At 41.1% G+C, this 17,266-nt stretch overlaps 2 protein-coding genes across 2 annotated transcripts in view; one reads left to right on the top strand and one right to left on the bottom strand.

The window, feature by feature from the left end:
- Window positions 1-1,974: 1,974 nt before the first annotated feature.
- Window positions 1,975-17,266, top strand: part of TMEM169 (transmembrane protein 169) — a 33,395-nt gene continuing 18,103 nt past the window's right edge. The window contains exons 1-3 of the mRNA XM_004674313.2: window positions 1,975-2,169; window positions 2,263-2,505; window positions 10,724-10,794. Coding sequence (XP_004674370.2) covers window positions 2,496-2,505; window positions 10,724-10,794 — 81 coding nt within the window. The 5' untranslated portion in view covers window positions 1,975-2,169; window positions 2,263-2,495. The remainder of the gene's footprint in view (window positions 2,170-2,262; window positions 2,506-10,723; window positions 10,795-17,266) is intronic.
- Window positions 3,427-17,266, bottom strand: part of PECR (peroxisomal trans-2-enoyl-CoA reductase) — a 20,813-nt gene continuing 6,973 nt past the window's right edge. Inside the window, exons 2-8 of the mRNA XM_004674314.2 lie at window positions 15,467-15,600; window positions 14,320-14,485; window positions 13,139-13,220; window positions 10,807-10,903; window positions 9,067-9,177; window positions 5,153-5,264; window positions 3,427-3,929 (exon numbers count right to left, since the gene is read on the bottom strand). Coding sequence (XP_004674371.1) covers window positions 3,844-3,929; window positions 5,153-5,264; window positions 9,067-9,177; window positions 10,807-10,903; window positions 13,139-13,220; window positions 14,320-14,485; window positions 15,467-15,600 — 788 coding nt within the window. The 3' untranslated portion in view covers window positions 3,427-3,843. The remainder of the gene's footprint in view (window positions 3,930-5,152; window positions 5,265-9,066; window positions 9,178-10,806; window positions 10,904-13,138; window positions 13,221-14,319; window positions 14,486-15,466; window positions 15,601-17,266) is intronic.

The raw sequence follows: 17,266 nt of genomic DNA, 5'->3' as shown, positions 1-17,266 counted from the left end.
AAGTATGTAGTCCATTAGGATGAGTCACTCTCGGATCCTCCTTCGTGCAGGTGCTAACGGAAAGTACTGTCCTGTTGGCGCCTGGGCTTCTGATAACATCCAGGGCCTTCGACAACATCCTGTTAGTTTTTAACCACAAGCAACATTCCAATATTTTAACAGTACTTCAGAATGAATTTTTTTTTTTAATTTTGAAGCATGGAATTTTGAATTCTGTACAAGAGTTTGGATTTCTGCACTGAAATTACATAGCTGAAACTTCATGTAAGTATGAAATAAAACATGTGTTTTAAATAGAAATAAACTACATTTAAAGTGTGTTATGTTTGTAAACCAAAGATGTCTTTTTCCACTTGCTTCCCAAAACCCAAAATCTGAAACGATATGCCAACCAATAAAAAAAAAAGCTTCCTCTTGCTCTTTCTAGGCAGAATATAAATGTGCAATATCTGACTTTTCCCCAGAAATTGCATATTAATTTAATTCCATTTTACATTTACATACTCCAGATATTATTTCAAACATATTGGATTTTGGAGATTTAATTTGTATAGCATTAAGATAAGACTTCTTTGAATGTAGCCTCAGTTATTTGGGAAATTGGAATTCTACCATGTGCTTGTCTACAAATAAGGAACTTATATTTCAAAATGTTTAAAATGGAAATTTTGTGTTAGGTATATTCTGCCACATAAAAAAAGAACGCCCTTTTTCTCTCTTTGAAACAATTTTTTCTGATTTTTTTCTTTCCAGGAGATACAAGGGAAGTATAAACCACTCAATGCATACAACTCTGAGCATTTGCAAATAACAAGTCCAATAAAAATATTAATACCATCAAAAAGACAGGCTATTTTTAATATAACTACCATAAAAAGGGGAAAATTTAGGGGCCCTTCCTGGTGGCGCAAGGGGTTAGACCCACAACTGCAAGCTGGCCTGCAGCTGCCTCAGTGCCTGCTGGATCCCCACCCCAGAGGTGACCACATGGCCTGGCAGCCCTCTCCTGACCGGCCCACTGCTCCCCTCAGCAGTGTGCTCTGTCTATCTGCCTGTTCTGCTCCCTGCTCTATCTCTGGCGAATCCATTCACGGCCCCTGCACCTCTGGCCTGTACCCCAGCTCTGTATAAAAGCAAATAATTTTTTTTTGTTGTTAAGGGGTAGGGGGCTGGGGACTTGGACTGACCAGGTTGTAAAGAAGGATTGGGTCTGCTGATGAAGGCCCAAAGATAAGGTGATTAAAGACCAGGCAGGATGTGCCCTACCTCCCACTGCTAAGAGGCTGGCACTGAGGCCTGGAGGTGTAGAAACTCAGCCTTAGCACCCCTTCTTCCAGAGTTCTCAGAATCCACAGATGCTGAGTCATGCTCCTAAGCTCACTAGGAATTGAAGTTCAAGGTCTGGATTTACACACCACGGTCAGGCAGGCTAGAAATCCCCATAGGTCCTGCTTGTCCATGACTTCCCTTTAGGCAAAGCTGCACCGAAACCCAGATTCCTCCATTTCTTTGGAAATATGAATTCAAAGACAGGAGGTGTGTTAATGACTGTAGCTTTTATAGTTTCTTCAAAAGAGGGGTGTACACACCAACCAAAGCAAACATTTCTAGTCCATGGGTTGGGGAGCTGGAATGGCCGTCAGTAAGTGGGCACCCATGGGTGGAGCAGCGGGCGCTGCTGGTCCTTGCTACAGGGGCTTTCTCAGGCCACCGTGCTGGATGGCTTTCCCGCTTTTGGTCACGTTTTTTCTCCTCTCGTTGGCATTTTCAATCGGATTAAAATGAACTCTTGCGAAATGGCAAGATATTGGGTGTTTCCTCTAAAATACAAATCAGGTAGGAGCTCCCTGAAAAGGGATCCGGCCCTTTAATAGCGTCTCCTCTGCCGCCGGCCTGGCGCTTAGTCGATAGAGGGCGCTAGAGAGACATTGCCGGAGCGGAAGGGTTTGTTTCCGGGCGCCGGCAGCTCGGCGGCCAGGTGCCCGTGGTGCTCCAGGAATGGCGGCAGCCCCTACCCGGGCACCTCCCTCAGGTGGTCAGGTACTGAGGCCTCCTCAAGGACCCCTCCCAGGCAGCTTCCCCAGCATTTGAGAGGGAAATCTCTAGCAGGTTCCACCAGCAGACCAACCGGTGACGTCTCTGCGAACCAGGGCCGTGCCTGCCAAGGAGGTGAGGTACAGCTGTGCTGAAAGCTGTTTATAGCGAGTAGTTCTTTATATTAAACTGTTCAAATGAGCCCGTGGCACCTGTGTCTCTCCTCAGAGTGAGCGTCATTCCAGGTGGGAGTTGGCCTTTTCCGCCGAGGAGCATTCAGACTCCCCTGCCCATGCGGCTTCGCCAGAGCCTGAAGCACAGGCTTGGGATCCCAGGCAACAGCATCCAGCCAGGTGACCTAGTTTCCCGCCAAGAGGCCAGACTGGGTGCTGATCACCTGGCGCGCCGCACTTCCGGAAGCAGCCAGCATCCGCGAGGATTAGATAGCCAAGGCGCTGCTGATGTGTTGGGGTGAGTTCACCCTTCCCTGCCTGTGTGACCCCAGGGGACTTGGGATCCGTGTGATCAGTGATCAGTGAGAGAGGGAGTGGCCTTATCATTGCCCCAAAGACCGACTGTGGGACTTTATGCGCCCCCCCCACCCCCAGTCTGGGCTCCATAGTATTGGATATTCTGGTTCCCAGACAGCAATTCAGGTCAATGGACACAGTAAGGTCCCCTGGAGCTACAAACTAAGGCAGATTCCAGAGCCCTGGGACCCCTGGTGTCCAGACACCAGCTGATGGATGAGAGGGAGTTGCCATCACCAGCAGGAGTGGCGGCTACTGTTCCACATGGGACAGGGAGGAACAGGTGTGGGGCACTGAGTGCGCCCTGGGCCTCCTGGCCCCACTGTGACTGAAGGCACAAGCCAACAGCCCTGGCAATCTAGATGCTTCCTGCCGGCCCCTCCTCTCCTCCCATTCTTTCTCTCCAAGTGCCAGATTTGCACCCCAGTCTGAAGCTGTCATGGCCTCCCTGGGCTCCCTCTCCCTGTCCTTTATCTTCACAGACTGGTTACCAAGTAAGTCCCATGCACATCTGATCCTACTTGGCTCCTGCTTCTCAGAGGACCTGAATGAGCACAACCCTCCAAGTGAAAGACAAGTGGGGACGAGGGGGGAGGAATGTCCAAATGTCTACCAACTCTGGCTTTGACACCACATCCTTCTAACATGAATAACTGGAGAATAGGCCAGCAATGCTCCTATCATATCAGTAGGTATGATAGTATCATCTCCAAATCATCTGTAAATGGCATTTCAGAAATCAGGATAACTGACACACCACTGAAGACAGAATACTGAACTCTGAGTCATTTTCATAAAATCTAATTTAAAAAAAGAGAAGCATGGAGAAAAAGGAGTACTCTGGAAAGGGAATCAACATTCAAGGCACATAAATACTACACATGGCTTTATTTTTCTTTGAATTAAGTAGGTTTAGACAAATATGTCTTCATTCACAAAACAATGCATTATTATCAGAAAGCACTACTTACTGATCAGAGTATTTGCCATTATTGAATAATAAACCATTGTACAAATTTAGTTGTCCTCTACTATTAACCTAAAATGATTTTTCAAATACCTTTTTAGAAATACAAAGTATCATCATAAAGTATGATTTTTTAATCCTAAACTAAAAGGCACTGGTAGGGCTTTATTTCAGGAATTTTTTTGCATAGATATCATTGACAACATTGAAGCAGAAGATTGAGTGATTTTTTCCATACAAATTATGGAAGTACAGAAGTACTTTCTCAAGATGTTAAAGTACTTAGGAATGAAATCTCTTTGTTTCCTTGGCTTAGAGTTTGGATTTCTGCTTAAAGGCCTCTTTCATTCTTTTGACAACCGAGAGGTCCCCCATGGCATCAGGCCAGTTGTCATGATCTGTTAAAAAAAAAAAAAAAAAGTAGAAAACCAAACATCACTTGCAAATTCTTAACCTTAGTCGTTTAACCTCTGAGTTTCCACGAAACCAATTCTTGTTATTTCCCCTGGTTCATCCCTTTGCTCAGCAAGAAAAAAAGAAGTGCTTGGAACCAGGGATCAGATCGGAGGATGTGGGGAATTCTGGATTTAAACCTCAGCTCTGCCACTTCTTAGCTCTTCTGCACTTTAGAACCTACCCTTCATTTCCTCATCTACTTAAAGGGGTTAGCCATATCTTTGAAAGTTCTCAGACTTAAATCTGACACCTTATATGCAGCACACTGCACACATTCAAGAAATAATACCTCCTTAACAATAACATATTTTTAAATGCGCTTACTTTGTATCAGGCACTTGTCATTGCCTCTCCAGCATCCATTCTCCATCTCCTCTTTCTAGTGGCCTCCACTTCCATGTAGGAATTCATGAGGATCTGGGGCAGTGACACCTCCCAACCCCCCAACACCCCCACCCCCACCAGCTAAGTCACCCAGTGCTCTCCTTCTGCTTTGGTTACTGGCGGAGAATGGTATATGCATGAGCTGGCCCAAGGTAGATCTCAGACTGTGGCTAAAAATGCTGAAACCAAGTCATTCCCGCCCCTCTTTCTGTCTGTGAAGTGCTCTTGGAAGCAACCAGAGCAGCATGTAGCTTTAAGAGAAGCAGCTATCCTGCACCAGGAGAGTTAGTCTAGATAAAGCCAATGTTGTACCTGCAAACTGATTTCAGCAGTTTCTTATGATTTCATTCAATATATCTCCAATGTGGACTATAATAGCACCTAATCATCTTACCATCCTTCCCCACCTTACTCAGACATATAAGCCACTTATTGGAGAAATAGGAAGAATCAAATCTTAAACATATGGCAAATCTTTAACTTTTCAGTCTCCTCCTTACATATATACTCATACCTAAAATATTTTTCAAGGTTCAAATTCCACAAACTGATGTGCAGACAATAAAACATTTTTAATTTATAAAGCTAAGCTCAATAACAAAGATATTTTCTATGACAAGGAAACTTTCCCTTAAAAATCATATCACAAATGTAAATATCCTGCACATTTTGATGTTCTCTAAGAGACAGCCCTTATCTCTTAAGCATTACTCAGGCAATTTTGAACACTTGAACAGGAAAAGGCATAAAATGAGTGACTATTCATCTCTTGACATCTCACCTGGTATAGTGTATGAGTGATTGTACAGAGACTGGCCTCCATCCACCTCCACCAGCTGACCAGTGATAAAGGACGCTGTAGGGGACAGCAGGAAGCAAACCAAGGGGGAAATCTGCAATAGAAACACACACGTGCCTCAGAAAAGCAGGACAGTGCCCACTCTGACAGCTTTCCTGCCCAGGACCGTAACAGAAATCCCCAGTGGGGGTCACCATGACCTGACTGGACCCAGGCCATGGCCTTTTACTACATGAGCATCACTGAAATCAGGTAAGTGACTAGAGGGCAGGATAAGAGGTGGGCCAGACAGTGGGAAGAAAGCCGCATGCATGAGGCAGCCAACGAGAACACTGTTTTCCATCTTTGCTTGTTCCCACTTCACACCATTCAGTTCCTGCCATTGCCTAACACAACTGGATTTTCTACCACCACCACCTGCCTTTATTTTTGCCCTGTGCATGGTCCTGAGAGCAGAAAGCCAACAACCAAGAGCACAGGTACTTTCAACAGGAGGGACTTCAGAGTCCCCCTGATGGATAAGTGATGAATTCCCAATACCAGACAGAGAAATGGTACAAGGAGATTCCCAGATGGAGCTGTTGGCTTCTTAAAGTGCAACTGCATGTATGCATTACAATCCCTAAGGATGCCCCCTGAGCTCCAGATTCCTAGACCTCACTTGACCACCTGTGATTTGTAGGCTCTGGGGTTGTGTGGCCAGATTCTGCATTTATCAAGCTCCCAAAGCAGGACTGGGACTAGGATAAGGCTAATGATGTGCTCAGTTAATGAGACTCTATGGGCAGACCCTGCATTTTCATGACCTGCACAGTGACACATCCTTCCACTTTGTGTTGGGCCTGGTGTGTTTCCACCCCGTCCTGGTCCTGAACCACAACCAGGCCTGCTTACATGGCTATGCCTCTTTGAGACCTGGCTACGCAGGAAGGCAGCACACACGGCCTTCTCTCCAGCCTGTGCTCCCAGCAGCTGGTATAGATGTGCCAGCTGAGTGTGAGACACACTCAGGCTCTGAAGAATTAGTTCAGGAAGAAGAAATGTAAAATATCTCACTAGACGTTTTTATGTGTTGCTCACATTTTGAAATCATAATGGTTTGGATAGGTTGGTTTCAATAAGATGCATTATGAAGACTAATTTCATATCTTGTTACTTTTCTCAATGTGGCTACTAGGAAGCTTAAATGACATATTTCTATGGCACGGAGCTGGTATAAAATTAATAAAGATTCTCATATCTGTGGGGTAGAATTGAGCTGCCTGATACTATGGAAGCTACCACTCCTGTTTAATCAATGATAACTTGCCCTTTGAACATGTTTTGTTAGCCAACCCATCAAGGAGAGCTCCTTGATCATGAAAAGCCAGTAAGAAACACTCACTTCACTGAGCTCCTTTCTGTGTACAGGTCAAATAACAACCCTCCTACCCATGACCTCTGAAACAGGCAGATGCCTAAACCACCCACCCCCAGAAAAAGATCAGGTTTGTGTTGCTCAAAGATGCTATGCCTGAACAGCAATAATGTGGCTCTGGGGAAAATTTTTTTCTATATTCAGGAGAGGGGAGAGCACAGGGACCATGGTGATGGTAAATTTGGGGTGGAAATCTTAAGGTGTCTACACCTGAGAGGAGAAAGCATACATTGTACAAAAGGAAGAATGATATAATATATATATATATAATAAAAAAGAAAGAAAGGAGAGAAATAAAACAAATTGTTTCATATATTTTGGACTTTCTGCCAACAGGACCATGCACTGAGCAGACCAGAATCACAACTGATTAGACACAGGAACGATCACTATTCCAGTGTCACTGTGGCGGCTTGTTTTTTTTTTAAGATTTTTTAAATTTATGTATACAAGAATTGAGGTATAGGTCAGAGGTGAGAGGGGTTGAGAGGCTTCACCTCTCAACAGAGTGGGGAGCAGAACTGGCAGATCTACTGAAATACCCTGCTGAGGGGAGCAGCCAGTGAGACAGGAGAGGTCTGCTGTGCCATGTGGGTCAGATCCCTGGCCGGGGATCGAATTCGTACTGCAGTGGCTGCCAATAGTTTCAGAGTGCTGAGACTTAACTCCTTGAGCCACCAGGGAGGTCCTTGTAACAGTTTTTAATATAAAATAAACACTTTATTTATAGAAAGAATTGTATGCATCTTCTCCCCACAAATGAGGGAATTTTGCATCCCCAGCTCCTGTTACAAAGTTTTGCCCATAGATGATGCATCAGTAAATAATACTGAATTGCCCTGGAACTATTTGCTGAACATATAATATGAATGATGTCTGGTTTGCTTCTGGGGCTCAACATGGAGGTAAAACGAACTTAAAAATTAACCGCAATTATCAAGCTAACTAGGCACTGTTGTAATATCTTCAGAGGGGGCTTCTTAACTTTCTGTTTGATTTATTTATGTATTAGTTTACGACACTGTACTGATTGAGCATTGACTCTCATTTTAATCTACTGTCTGAATCTACTTGCCAGAGGGACTTGAGGTAGTAAGTCACTCATGAGTTTTAGCGATGACGAAACACCATTTGAGACTAGAAGCTTGCATCCACTTTATCTCTGTGGCAGCTCCTCTTTTAGCTCAATTATTTGCTAGTTTGAACTCTGTTTATTAAAGATCAGAGAGGTCTTTAAAAAGTAGACTTGGGCTCAAATCCCAATACCTTTAGTTTCTTGATTTGTGAAAAAAGCCAGCCAGAGATTCTGCCAAGTTCTGCTTCCCTTTCCCAGGACTATGGAAACATCCCAAGAGCTTGAAACACCCCTGGTAATACTATCAATGCAACTATGTTCTGGAGCCCCTGCCTTTCTCCCAGGGACTGTCATGGAAACTCACTGAGCAGCAGTTGAGCCAAGGGAAGTTCTGCCTCAAAAGGGACACTTTTGGGGAAACCAGAATAACCTGAAACTTTGATATTCTCTTAAAAACTCTATCAAATAGTGCAAACTGTTCATATTCTACATCTCATCACAGTCACTATCATCTTTCCTTCCCTTCACAATCAAACTTACCCCAATACCCATGTTCCTACCTAAGATCTATTCAGGGGATTGTCATGGTCAAAACTATTTCATAATCATATGAGATACATATTGTCTTTTTCACTGTGCTGACATTTGCACTGATGATGCCAAAGCAGTGGTGGGAAAGTGCTGAAACCTCAGCACGAGGAGGACCGTCAACCTAAACTAGGGCCTATCACACAGGGGATCCTTTATTCTTCACCTGCAAGTATTTGTGAGGGGGAAACCTGTTTCACTTTAGAATGTCCATGGTGAAATAGTGAAAATGATTAAGCACGTTAATCTCAAGCATTGAACACAAGTCTTGTAGATCATGTATGACAAAGTAGCATCACAATGATGATGCAAATCTCTGCAGCACAGAACAGAATGATTGTCTCAAAGGCCTACCTGGTGGCCTAGGGGTTAAATCTCAGCACTATGACTGCTACGGCCTGATTTCTATCCCCAGCCAGGGAGCTAATTCACGTATGCTAGTACACTATTGCTAATGTTTAAGAAAGTGACTGGTAACTAAGGCTGACTCTGGGTAGAGGTTTCACACAGAATTATTTGCCTTGTGTGCTGACATTTGCTATTTGATAAAATAATGTAGGTGAAAAGTACAATGAAGTAATAAAGCACATTGTTCTTAATTCACACTACATTCTCTCCTGAATAAATGACACTAAGGATAGTAAACCCAGAACTGGACATTCCCAAGAGCTGGAAAGAGAGGGGGAAATGGGTTGGTAGGCGTGGGAGCATCACTTCCCTCTGTCAATCAGCTGACCTAAAACCAACACCAAGGGATACAAATTTCCAAAAGCACAAAACAAAGTAATCCTAACCCCACTTAGAAATACACATTACCTCCTCAGGAATGCCAAGCCGTTTCGCTGGGATTCTCTGAAAATGTGATTCAAATAAATCCTTTGCCAAATAACCATAGTTGTCAAAAGCAGTCGGGGAATAAATGACTCCCTATGTTTAAAAATAAAAGAGGAACAAAATTAAGTGTATGAAATTAAATTTTCCCTTGTAAAGGCAGTCTATCAACCCATACCAAGAAATTAAGTTTAATAGAAAAGTTAACATTTCTAATACTAATTTTTCTCCACATTTTCAAAGTACAAATTACCCACTATTACAAATGGATTCTCTGAAAGGCCACTTTGTGGTAGCCTGTCCTTCAGCGGCCAGCAAATCCCTGGACTTTTCAGAAAAGACTTGGTTTCTGTATGATGACATGAGGCCCCAGAGGGCTCTCTCTTCTCTTTCACTAGGTTGCAGAGGAGGTGTGGGCCATATTTAAGTGAGACTTAGAAAATGCAGTGTTTTTCTGGCTTTTCAGCTAAAGTACTAACATAAATAAAACATTTGAATCCAATGTAAAGTATTTTTTACTTAATTCAGAATTCACTTACTTATCTTACTTTAGCTTTCAGAGATTTATAAAGCCAGGAAAATGACTTAGAGAACTGTAAACATGGGATAAAGTTATTTGCTATTGGCTTCTAGCTACAACAGAGCTGATGGGGAAGAGGAGAGTTGGTAGCACTAATTCCTGCATGTCCTACAGGGGCTGTGCACTGTTTCCCAATGAAATGATTTGTGAGCTTTTAATTAAAGATGTGCCAAAGTTAGACATTGAACCAGAGTGGCCTTTGGGTAACAAACATCAGCTTTAGCATGGTGCTTATAGTATGCCAGTAAAGGCTTTCAAGGACTGCCCATGGAGACCAGTTTCCAGGGTGTCAAATTGAGAATGGAGCTATATTTAGTGTGTCCTATGAATGTTGGACTGTAATGCAGGTTTGCTGAGGTCAGCTGTGAAAGACTGAAGGCATATGAAGATTCTAGCAAGAAAACTGCAATTTGTTGGACAAAAAATTTCACAACTCATTTCAACAAATTAGTTGATTTAGTTCCCATTGAATAGTGTGCACAACAATAAGGACTTTATGTCATGGAACTACAGATAATTCCCAGGGATACATAGTTTAATGATTAAGGTAGTAATGAGATTGATTACTGGCTTAGCAATGACCAGGAATCACCACAGAAATGGATCTTAATTCACAGAAATGGTAGTCTGTGATGTTGAACATAGTAGAATTTTCTTTCCCCTGTCACTTCTGTATGTCTCAGAGAAATTTTCTCTTGATTTTTTGTTGATCTGAAATTGGGACTTCCTTCCTAGAAGTTTGACGTTAGGTTTCTCACTCTCCTAATAAAGGACCGAAGAAATAACAAGAAATGACCAAACAATCTGGAAAGTTCATTCTTTAAAGTGGCAGTTGTCACCCTTCATTTGAATTCTCTTGGTGGCTTTTAAAAATACTGATGCCATAGTTAGGAGAAAGCTATGGAACATTTTTTTAACCATTTCATGGATAATTCTAACATACACCCAAGACTGAAAATCATTGGCTGGATTGAACAATCTGGTTGTAAATCAATGAGTTCTGCAATGGAAATTAGACCCTCTGGTTTTATCTGCTATTAAAGCTGATCTTCTTTTGCGCAGGGCACAGGAACAAGCATGCCATCGACCACACAGATGGGACAGAAGAGCAGTTTGTAACAGCTTTCCAACAGGTAAACACCTACCGGGGCGACACAGTTGATCCTCACCCCACTGCTGGCCCATTCCAAAGCTAAAGATTTGGTGAGGCTGTACACGCCTTCTCTGGCAGCTCCGCTGTGCCTTTCAAAGACAAATTATAAATGTTACAACCTGAATATTTTTCTCACTGACAAAACTGACAAGGAGGCCCCTGGCCTGTCCCACAGGAACATTCTTGTTCTGAGTCAGTCTTTCTGAGTCTCTGTCCAAACAGCAGGAAAGAACTGGGTTTTTCGATCCTAGAGCCAAAACACAGCTATCTAATTGTTGAACAAACCTTGAGTTATGTCAACCCACATACAGATCCCCCAAATATTACCAGTACAGGGAGGCTATTTTGAAGAATTTTTTTTATTATGCAGGAAAATAAATTGGTAATTTTGTGGGTTACAAGTGTGGTTAAATCTTAAATCATCTTTAGATAACAAGGGATATGAAATTCATATAACAAGCTAGAAGTAGTGTCAGAATGAAAATAAATTTCAATACAATTCCAGGTAGGTGGCTTGGAGTATTTAGATGTGAATGCCTACAGGGCCTGGTGTAGAAGGTATGGCTAAATGATGTCTTAGAGTTGTAATTAATCACTAATAGGAACTAAGAACACTATCTTAATTAACAGGTTATTTCTGGTATGCGAGGGAATTCAGGTTGTGAATTTCTGTCTCATACAGTTTGAGTTTGATAGAAAGATGAGAACACACATTATTTTTTTAACACTAAGATAGGCCCATAACTAAAATTTTCCTGTGTTGGAAATTTTTTGAAACTTAATTTTAAAAATGGAAGGAATCGGCCCTCCCTGGTGACTCAGTGGGTTAAAGCACAGCACTAAGAAGCTAAAGCAACTTCAGTATGAATTCGATCTCTGACTCGGAGGTGATCCACATGGCACTGAAGACCTCTCCTGACCCTCTTACTTCATCGATCTGCCTGTTCTGCTCCCCACTCTGTCTCTGGTGAAGCCTCTCACCGCCCCTGCACCTCAGGCCTGTACCCCCATCCTGTATGCATAAATAAAAATAAATAAAAATAAAATCTTTAAAAAAAAATGGAAGGAATCTATGGTGATGACTCATGGGTGATTTGGTAATGGGAAGCCCACAGGGATTACAACTGAAATGGAAAAAGGCACAAAATGATGTAAAAATAAACTATTATATTTTAAAAAATGGAAGGAATTAGAACTTACAAAGGATACTAAGGAAATCATCAAAATCAACTTTTAAACCAGACTTTTAAACTATTAAACCTGGTTTCAAATAGCTTTCTGACATACACTGTTTTTGTCCCTGATCTATTTGGATGACCTTTTAGACTATTATGAAAGAGTGTACTCAGCCCACACATGCCTTTCATTGATTGTCTTTTTTATCTTTTTTTAAAGATTTATTTATTTATGTGTACAAGAATTGGGGTACAGACCAGAGATGCAGGGGTACAGTGAGAGGATTCACCAGAGACAGAGTGCGGAGCAGAAAAGGCAGAGCTACTGAAATACACTGCTGAGGGGGGCAGTGGGCAAGATAGGAGAGGTCTGCTGTGCCATGTGGGTCACTGCCCTGGCCAGGATCATACTCTGTACTGCATTGGCTACAGATAACTTCATAGTGCTGAGCTTTAACCTCTTGCATCACCAGGGAGGCCCTGATTTCCTCTCTTAGAAACAATCAATTTCCAGTGTAAAAACTTGTCAAAATTAGAATGAGCCAAAGGCATCCACCTCCGCTGAATTATATTAGTTGTTCTGAGTGGGGGTTATGGGAATCTCTGACATTTTAGCCAGTAAGTGAGAAATAGAGGTCTGAGACTTGCAACTAGCATTCAAGTTGGGCAGTCCTGTGTAGGATTTTATCTAAGCATTATAGAGAAGCAATTTAAAGTTCCTAATATTGAATAGATATTTCCATAGTGTTCTCATCTAAATTCACATAGATGAGTCTATTTTTCACATTTGACAAAAAGGTGCTCTAGAGAATCATGACCAATTTAGTAACATTTGGATTAGGAAGACAGGGTGAAGTACAAAGCAGTTAAATTTGAATTTCAGATAAAGAACAAAAAAATGTTTAACAAAAGTATGACCTGTGCAATATTTGGAACATAATTACAAGAAAATTATTTAACGGAGTGTCCTATTTGTTTATTTTCTTGGTAAAAATCTGGTAACCCAAGTATGAAACAGAATGTTTTAGAATGCTAAGTATTGAGATCCACAATTCATTAGAGGAATTAGCATTCTTGTTTAAGAAATGTTCCCTATTTGAAGGAAAAAACCTAATGCATAGGAAGAAAAAAATATGCAAAAAAGCTTACGCAGAATTTGGAAATCCATATTTCGTAAGAACAATGATGTTGACAATAGCCCCTCCGTGTTCTTTCATCCAGGAGTTATAAACTGCAGGATATAGACAAATAACTTTATTAGTGACTAGTCCCTCTGATCCCCTGTTATAGCATGCTTCATTGATTTTTTAAATTTTAATTTATCCGTTTTTAATTTTTTTTTTCTCTTTATTGAGTTATAATAGCTTTTTGTAGGCTCTGGATAGACACCTTCATCAGATATATGACTTAGAAACCTTTCTTCTAGTCTGTGGTTTATCTTTTCATGTTCCTGATGATGTGCTTTGAAACAACAAATGTAGTTAGTTTAAGTTCAATTTATCAATTTTTACTTTATGAACATTTTTGGTGGAGTATTGTAAATTGCTGCCTATCTGAAGGTCATAAAAATTTTCTCCTTTGTTTCCTCCTAAAAGATTTTTACTTTTAGTTTTTGTATTTGGTCCTTGATCCATTTAGTTAACTTATATTTATGGTATAAGGTGAGGATCTTTTATGTGAATATTCCAACATCATTTGTTGAAAAGACTATCATTTCCCCATAAAATTACCTTGGCACCTTAAGTAAAAATCAATTCTCCATAAAACTGTCAAGGGTTTATTTATGATAGATAAACTCGTTATGTACTGGTGATCTATAATTCTACCTTTAACCTAGTACCACATTACCTTTAACCTAGTATATTATGTACCAGTGATCTATAATTCCACCGTTAACCTAGTACTACACTATCTTTAATCTAGTATATTATGTACCAGTAATCTATAATTCTACCTTTAACCTAGTACCACGTAATATAAGGCCTCTGATTTTTTTCTTTTGCAAATTGTTTTAACTGGGCACTTTGTTTTGTGGGTGTTTTCTTTAATTTGATGAACTACTTTGTAGCTATATATTTGCACAGATCCTTAATAATCTTCCCCAATGATTTTCTCATGAAATAGAAGTTATAAGATAAAATGATAGCCATGTTTTAAAATATTGCAAATCACTATTCCAGAAATGTTGCACTTAAGTTCCTATGTCGTACATGAATAAATCGGGACAGTAAAAGTTGATGACATGGAAGTCTGAGTCCCTAACAAGCTCTTAGAATACCGTATGATCGTTAATAAAGACCCTTGAGTTTTAGGTTGTTAATCACACTTGCCTGTTTTGCACATGTAGAAGGTGCCTGTCAGGTTGGTTTCAATCACAGCGTGCCACCCCTTGGCTGTGATGTTTTCTGCAGGAGCTATGAACTGGCCTCCTCCATTGTTTACCAAGAAATTGATCTTACCATAAGTATCTAAAGTGGATTTGACCAAACTGTTCACCTAAAGAAAAACATTAGCAGTAAACTAATTAATAACCTACCTTGCTATTTGACCTATGGTTTGCTTTAAGAGAACAGCTTGCACAGTCAGTGCTAACTCTAAGTCACACAGTATCTACCGATCTTAATGCTGTATTTGTAATTTTGATGACAAGGTTTATCCAAGGGCCTGGACTATCCCTAAATAGTACAAAGCTCCACTGTATGAATTTATAAGCTACCAACTCAGAATAATGGAAAGAGATGAAGTCAGACTAAAATTAACATTAAGATGGCCCTCCCTGGTGGTGCAGCAGGTTAAAGCGCCGCTTCAGTGTGAGTTCGATCCCTGCCCCCGAAGGCAATCCACATGGCACATGGCACAGCAGACCTCTCCTGCCTTGCCCGCTGTGTACTTTGGAATATAGGCCAGAGGTGCTAGGGGGTGAGAGGATTCACCAGAGACAGAGTGGGGAGCAGAACAGGCAGGTGTACTGAAATGGACTGCTGAGGGGAACAGCAGGCGAGACAGGAGAGGTCTGCCATGTGGGTTAGCTACTTGGCAGGGGATAGAACTCAGGCCACAGTAGTGCTCAGCAGTACACCCTCAGCAGTGTACTTTGTCAGTCTGCCTGATCTGCTCCCCACTCTGGTGAATCCTCTCACCACCCCGTGCCTCTGGCTTGTACCCTAGTTCTTTATGCATAAATAAATAAACCTTTTTAAAAATTAACATTAAGAAATAACTTAAGAGGCAAAAGGCGCAAAAGATAGTCACTAGCTAAAAGCTTGTCCTTGCTTATTTTCCCCATCTTGCTTCCCTCTCTTCCCCAGAGCAGTCACTCAATAAACCATTAGCAAAAGAATCTCCTCCATAGACTCTACTTTTAGTGAGATTCACCTAAGTGATTCTACTAAAGGAAAACCAAAACATAGTCAGGGTTAGGAGTCACTACTACAAATTAAAATGAATGAATAAACAATATAAGTAGATGCACATTACCTCTTCTTCTTTACGGATGTTGCATTGTATGGGAGTGATTTGGGCCTTGTTGCCAGGAGTTAGGTTGGCTTTCAGTTCATTTGCAGTAGATTTTAATCTATCAAACTTACGGGATGCAATGACCACATTACACCCTGGGAAGAACACAGGCAAAGAACAAGTAAATATGTTTACATTGATAACCTAAATTCCAAACTAATAATGCCGTAAAATATTTCATGGGTTGCTATGACTAAAATACTGGACCAGAGAAATGCAACCATGATTTTTCAGGCATTGGACCATCAGAGCACAGAGCATAGAGATCTCAGAGAGTAAAACAATGTGAGCTCCAAAGTTAGTTGAGGTTGCTGCATGGAGAGTTTCCTACCTGCAGCACAGGGAGAAGGAACCATTCAAGCCCAGGAGGTTCCTGGGTAGAACAGTCTAACCTGGGCCTCTGGGGAGGCAAGACAGAGAGATTGTACAGGGTACAGAGAGCAGAGAGGGGCACAGAGCAAGAATTCTAGACATTTTCAGAGTGTTCCATCCAGCCTTCAGCTCGTCGCTATCAGTACTTATAATTAAAGAAATATTTTCAGCTGGAGAACAAAGCACCCAGAATGAGCAGAAGGAACAGACCCAGGCTCACACACAGCACTGCAGATAGTTTGTGTTCCCACCAGGAAAATTTTTCCTGAGGCATCGAGTAAAGTACTAAGAAGAGTGTGGGCTCTGTAGTAAGGAAAATTAGCCCTAGACAGGTCCACCATTAACATAAAGCAAGTCCTTTTTTAAGTGCTAACCTGTTTCCAAGTAACCTAATTGCATCCCAGAACAAAGTTCCAAATATTTATAAGAATATAAAACTTATAAACAACCAGCTCCCCAACGAGGTAGATTCAAATGTCCTTCAGCCTCTTAAACATGCAAAGAAGCAGAAAAAAACACAATACATAATGAGAAGAAAATTCAGTGTATTAAAACAAATCCAGAGATGACACTGGTGATATAATAAACCAGTAATAAGGACGAAGTTCTCTTTTATAATTAATTTTTAATTTTCTTACATTGTTGTTCATTTTTCATTTCTCCTGTCAGGTGCAGTTGCTGTAAATATCCTGCTACCATATCACCTGTGACCCATCACCATGGTCCCCTGTGCTCTTATACCCTTGTTTTGATCCCTTTCCTTCCCCTCTCCCTGCAGTAAGCCTCATGTAAATAGTTACCTACAAGTTTTGTGAGGCCTTTTTTTGACCCTTTGTTTGTTTTTCCTATATTCCCAGGACAAAAATCTTAAGTATTAGCGAAAGGAAACACGTAAGTACAAAACAAAAGAGGCAAAGAAGACAGAAGACTGTTTTTCAGAAACAATGTAAGCCAGAAAAAGTGGAATATCTCGAAAGACTTGGGAGTTTGTGGGGGGATTTGTGGGAGGTCTATGAGTCTAGAAATCCTGACCCAGTAAAAACAGCTTTCAAAAGTGACAGCAAAATAAACGTGTTTCCTTTCGCTAATACTCAAGATTTTTGTCCTGGGAATATAGGAAAAACAAACAAAGGGTCAAAAAAAGGCCTCACAAAAGGCCTTTGTTAATACACAAAGCATACACACAAAATAGCCGGTAGACTTCATTAAAGCAACCTGCACTACAAAATAGATAACCAGATGGAAATCTAAATCTACAGAAAAGTAGAAAGAAAGAACACTAGAAATGGCAATTAAGTGAGCAACTACAAAGACTTTTCTGCTTCCTAGTCAAATCACCTTAAAAGGTGTGATTAATTACAATAAAAATGATTAGCCTGTTTTTTTTTT

This window comes from Condylura cristata, unplaced genomic scaffold, assembly GCF_000260355.1.
Source record: "Condylura cristata isolate star-nosed mole 26May11 unplaced genomic scaffold, ConCri1.0 scaffold00002, whole genome shotgun sequence".
Lineage (NCBI taxonomy): Eukaryota > Metazoa > Chordata > Mammalia > Eulipotyphla > Talpidae > Condylura > Condylura cristata.
This window is presented reverse-complemented; position numbering and strand designations above follow the sequence as displayed.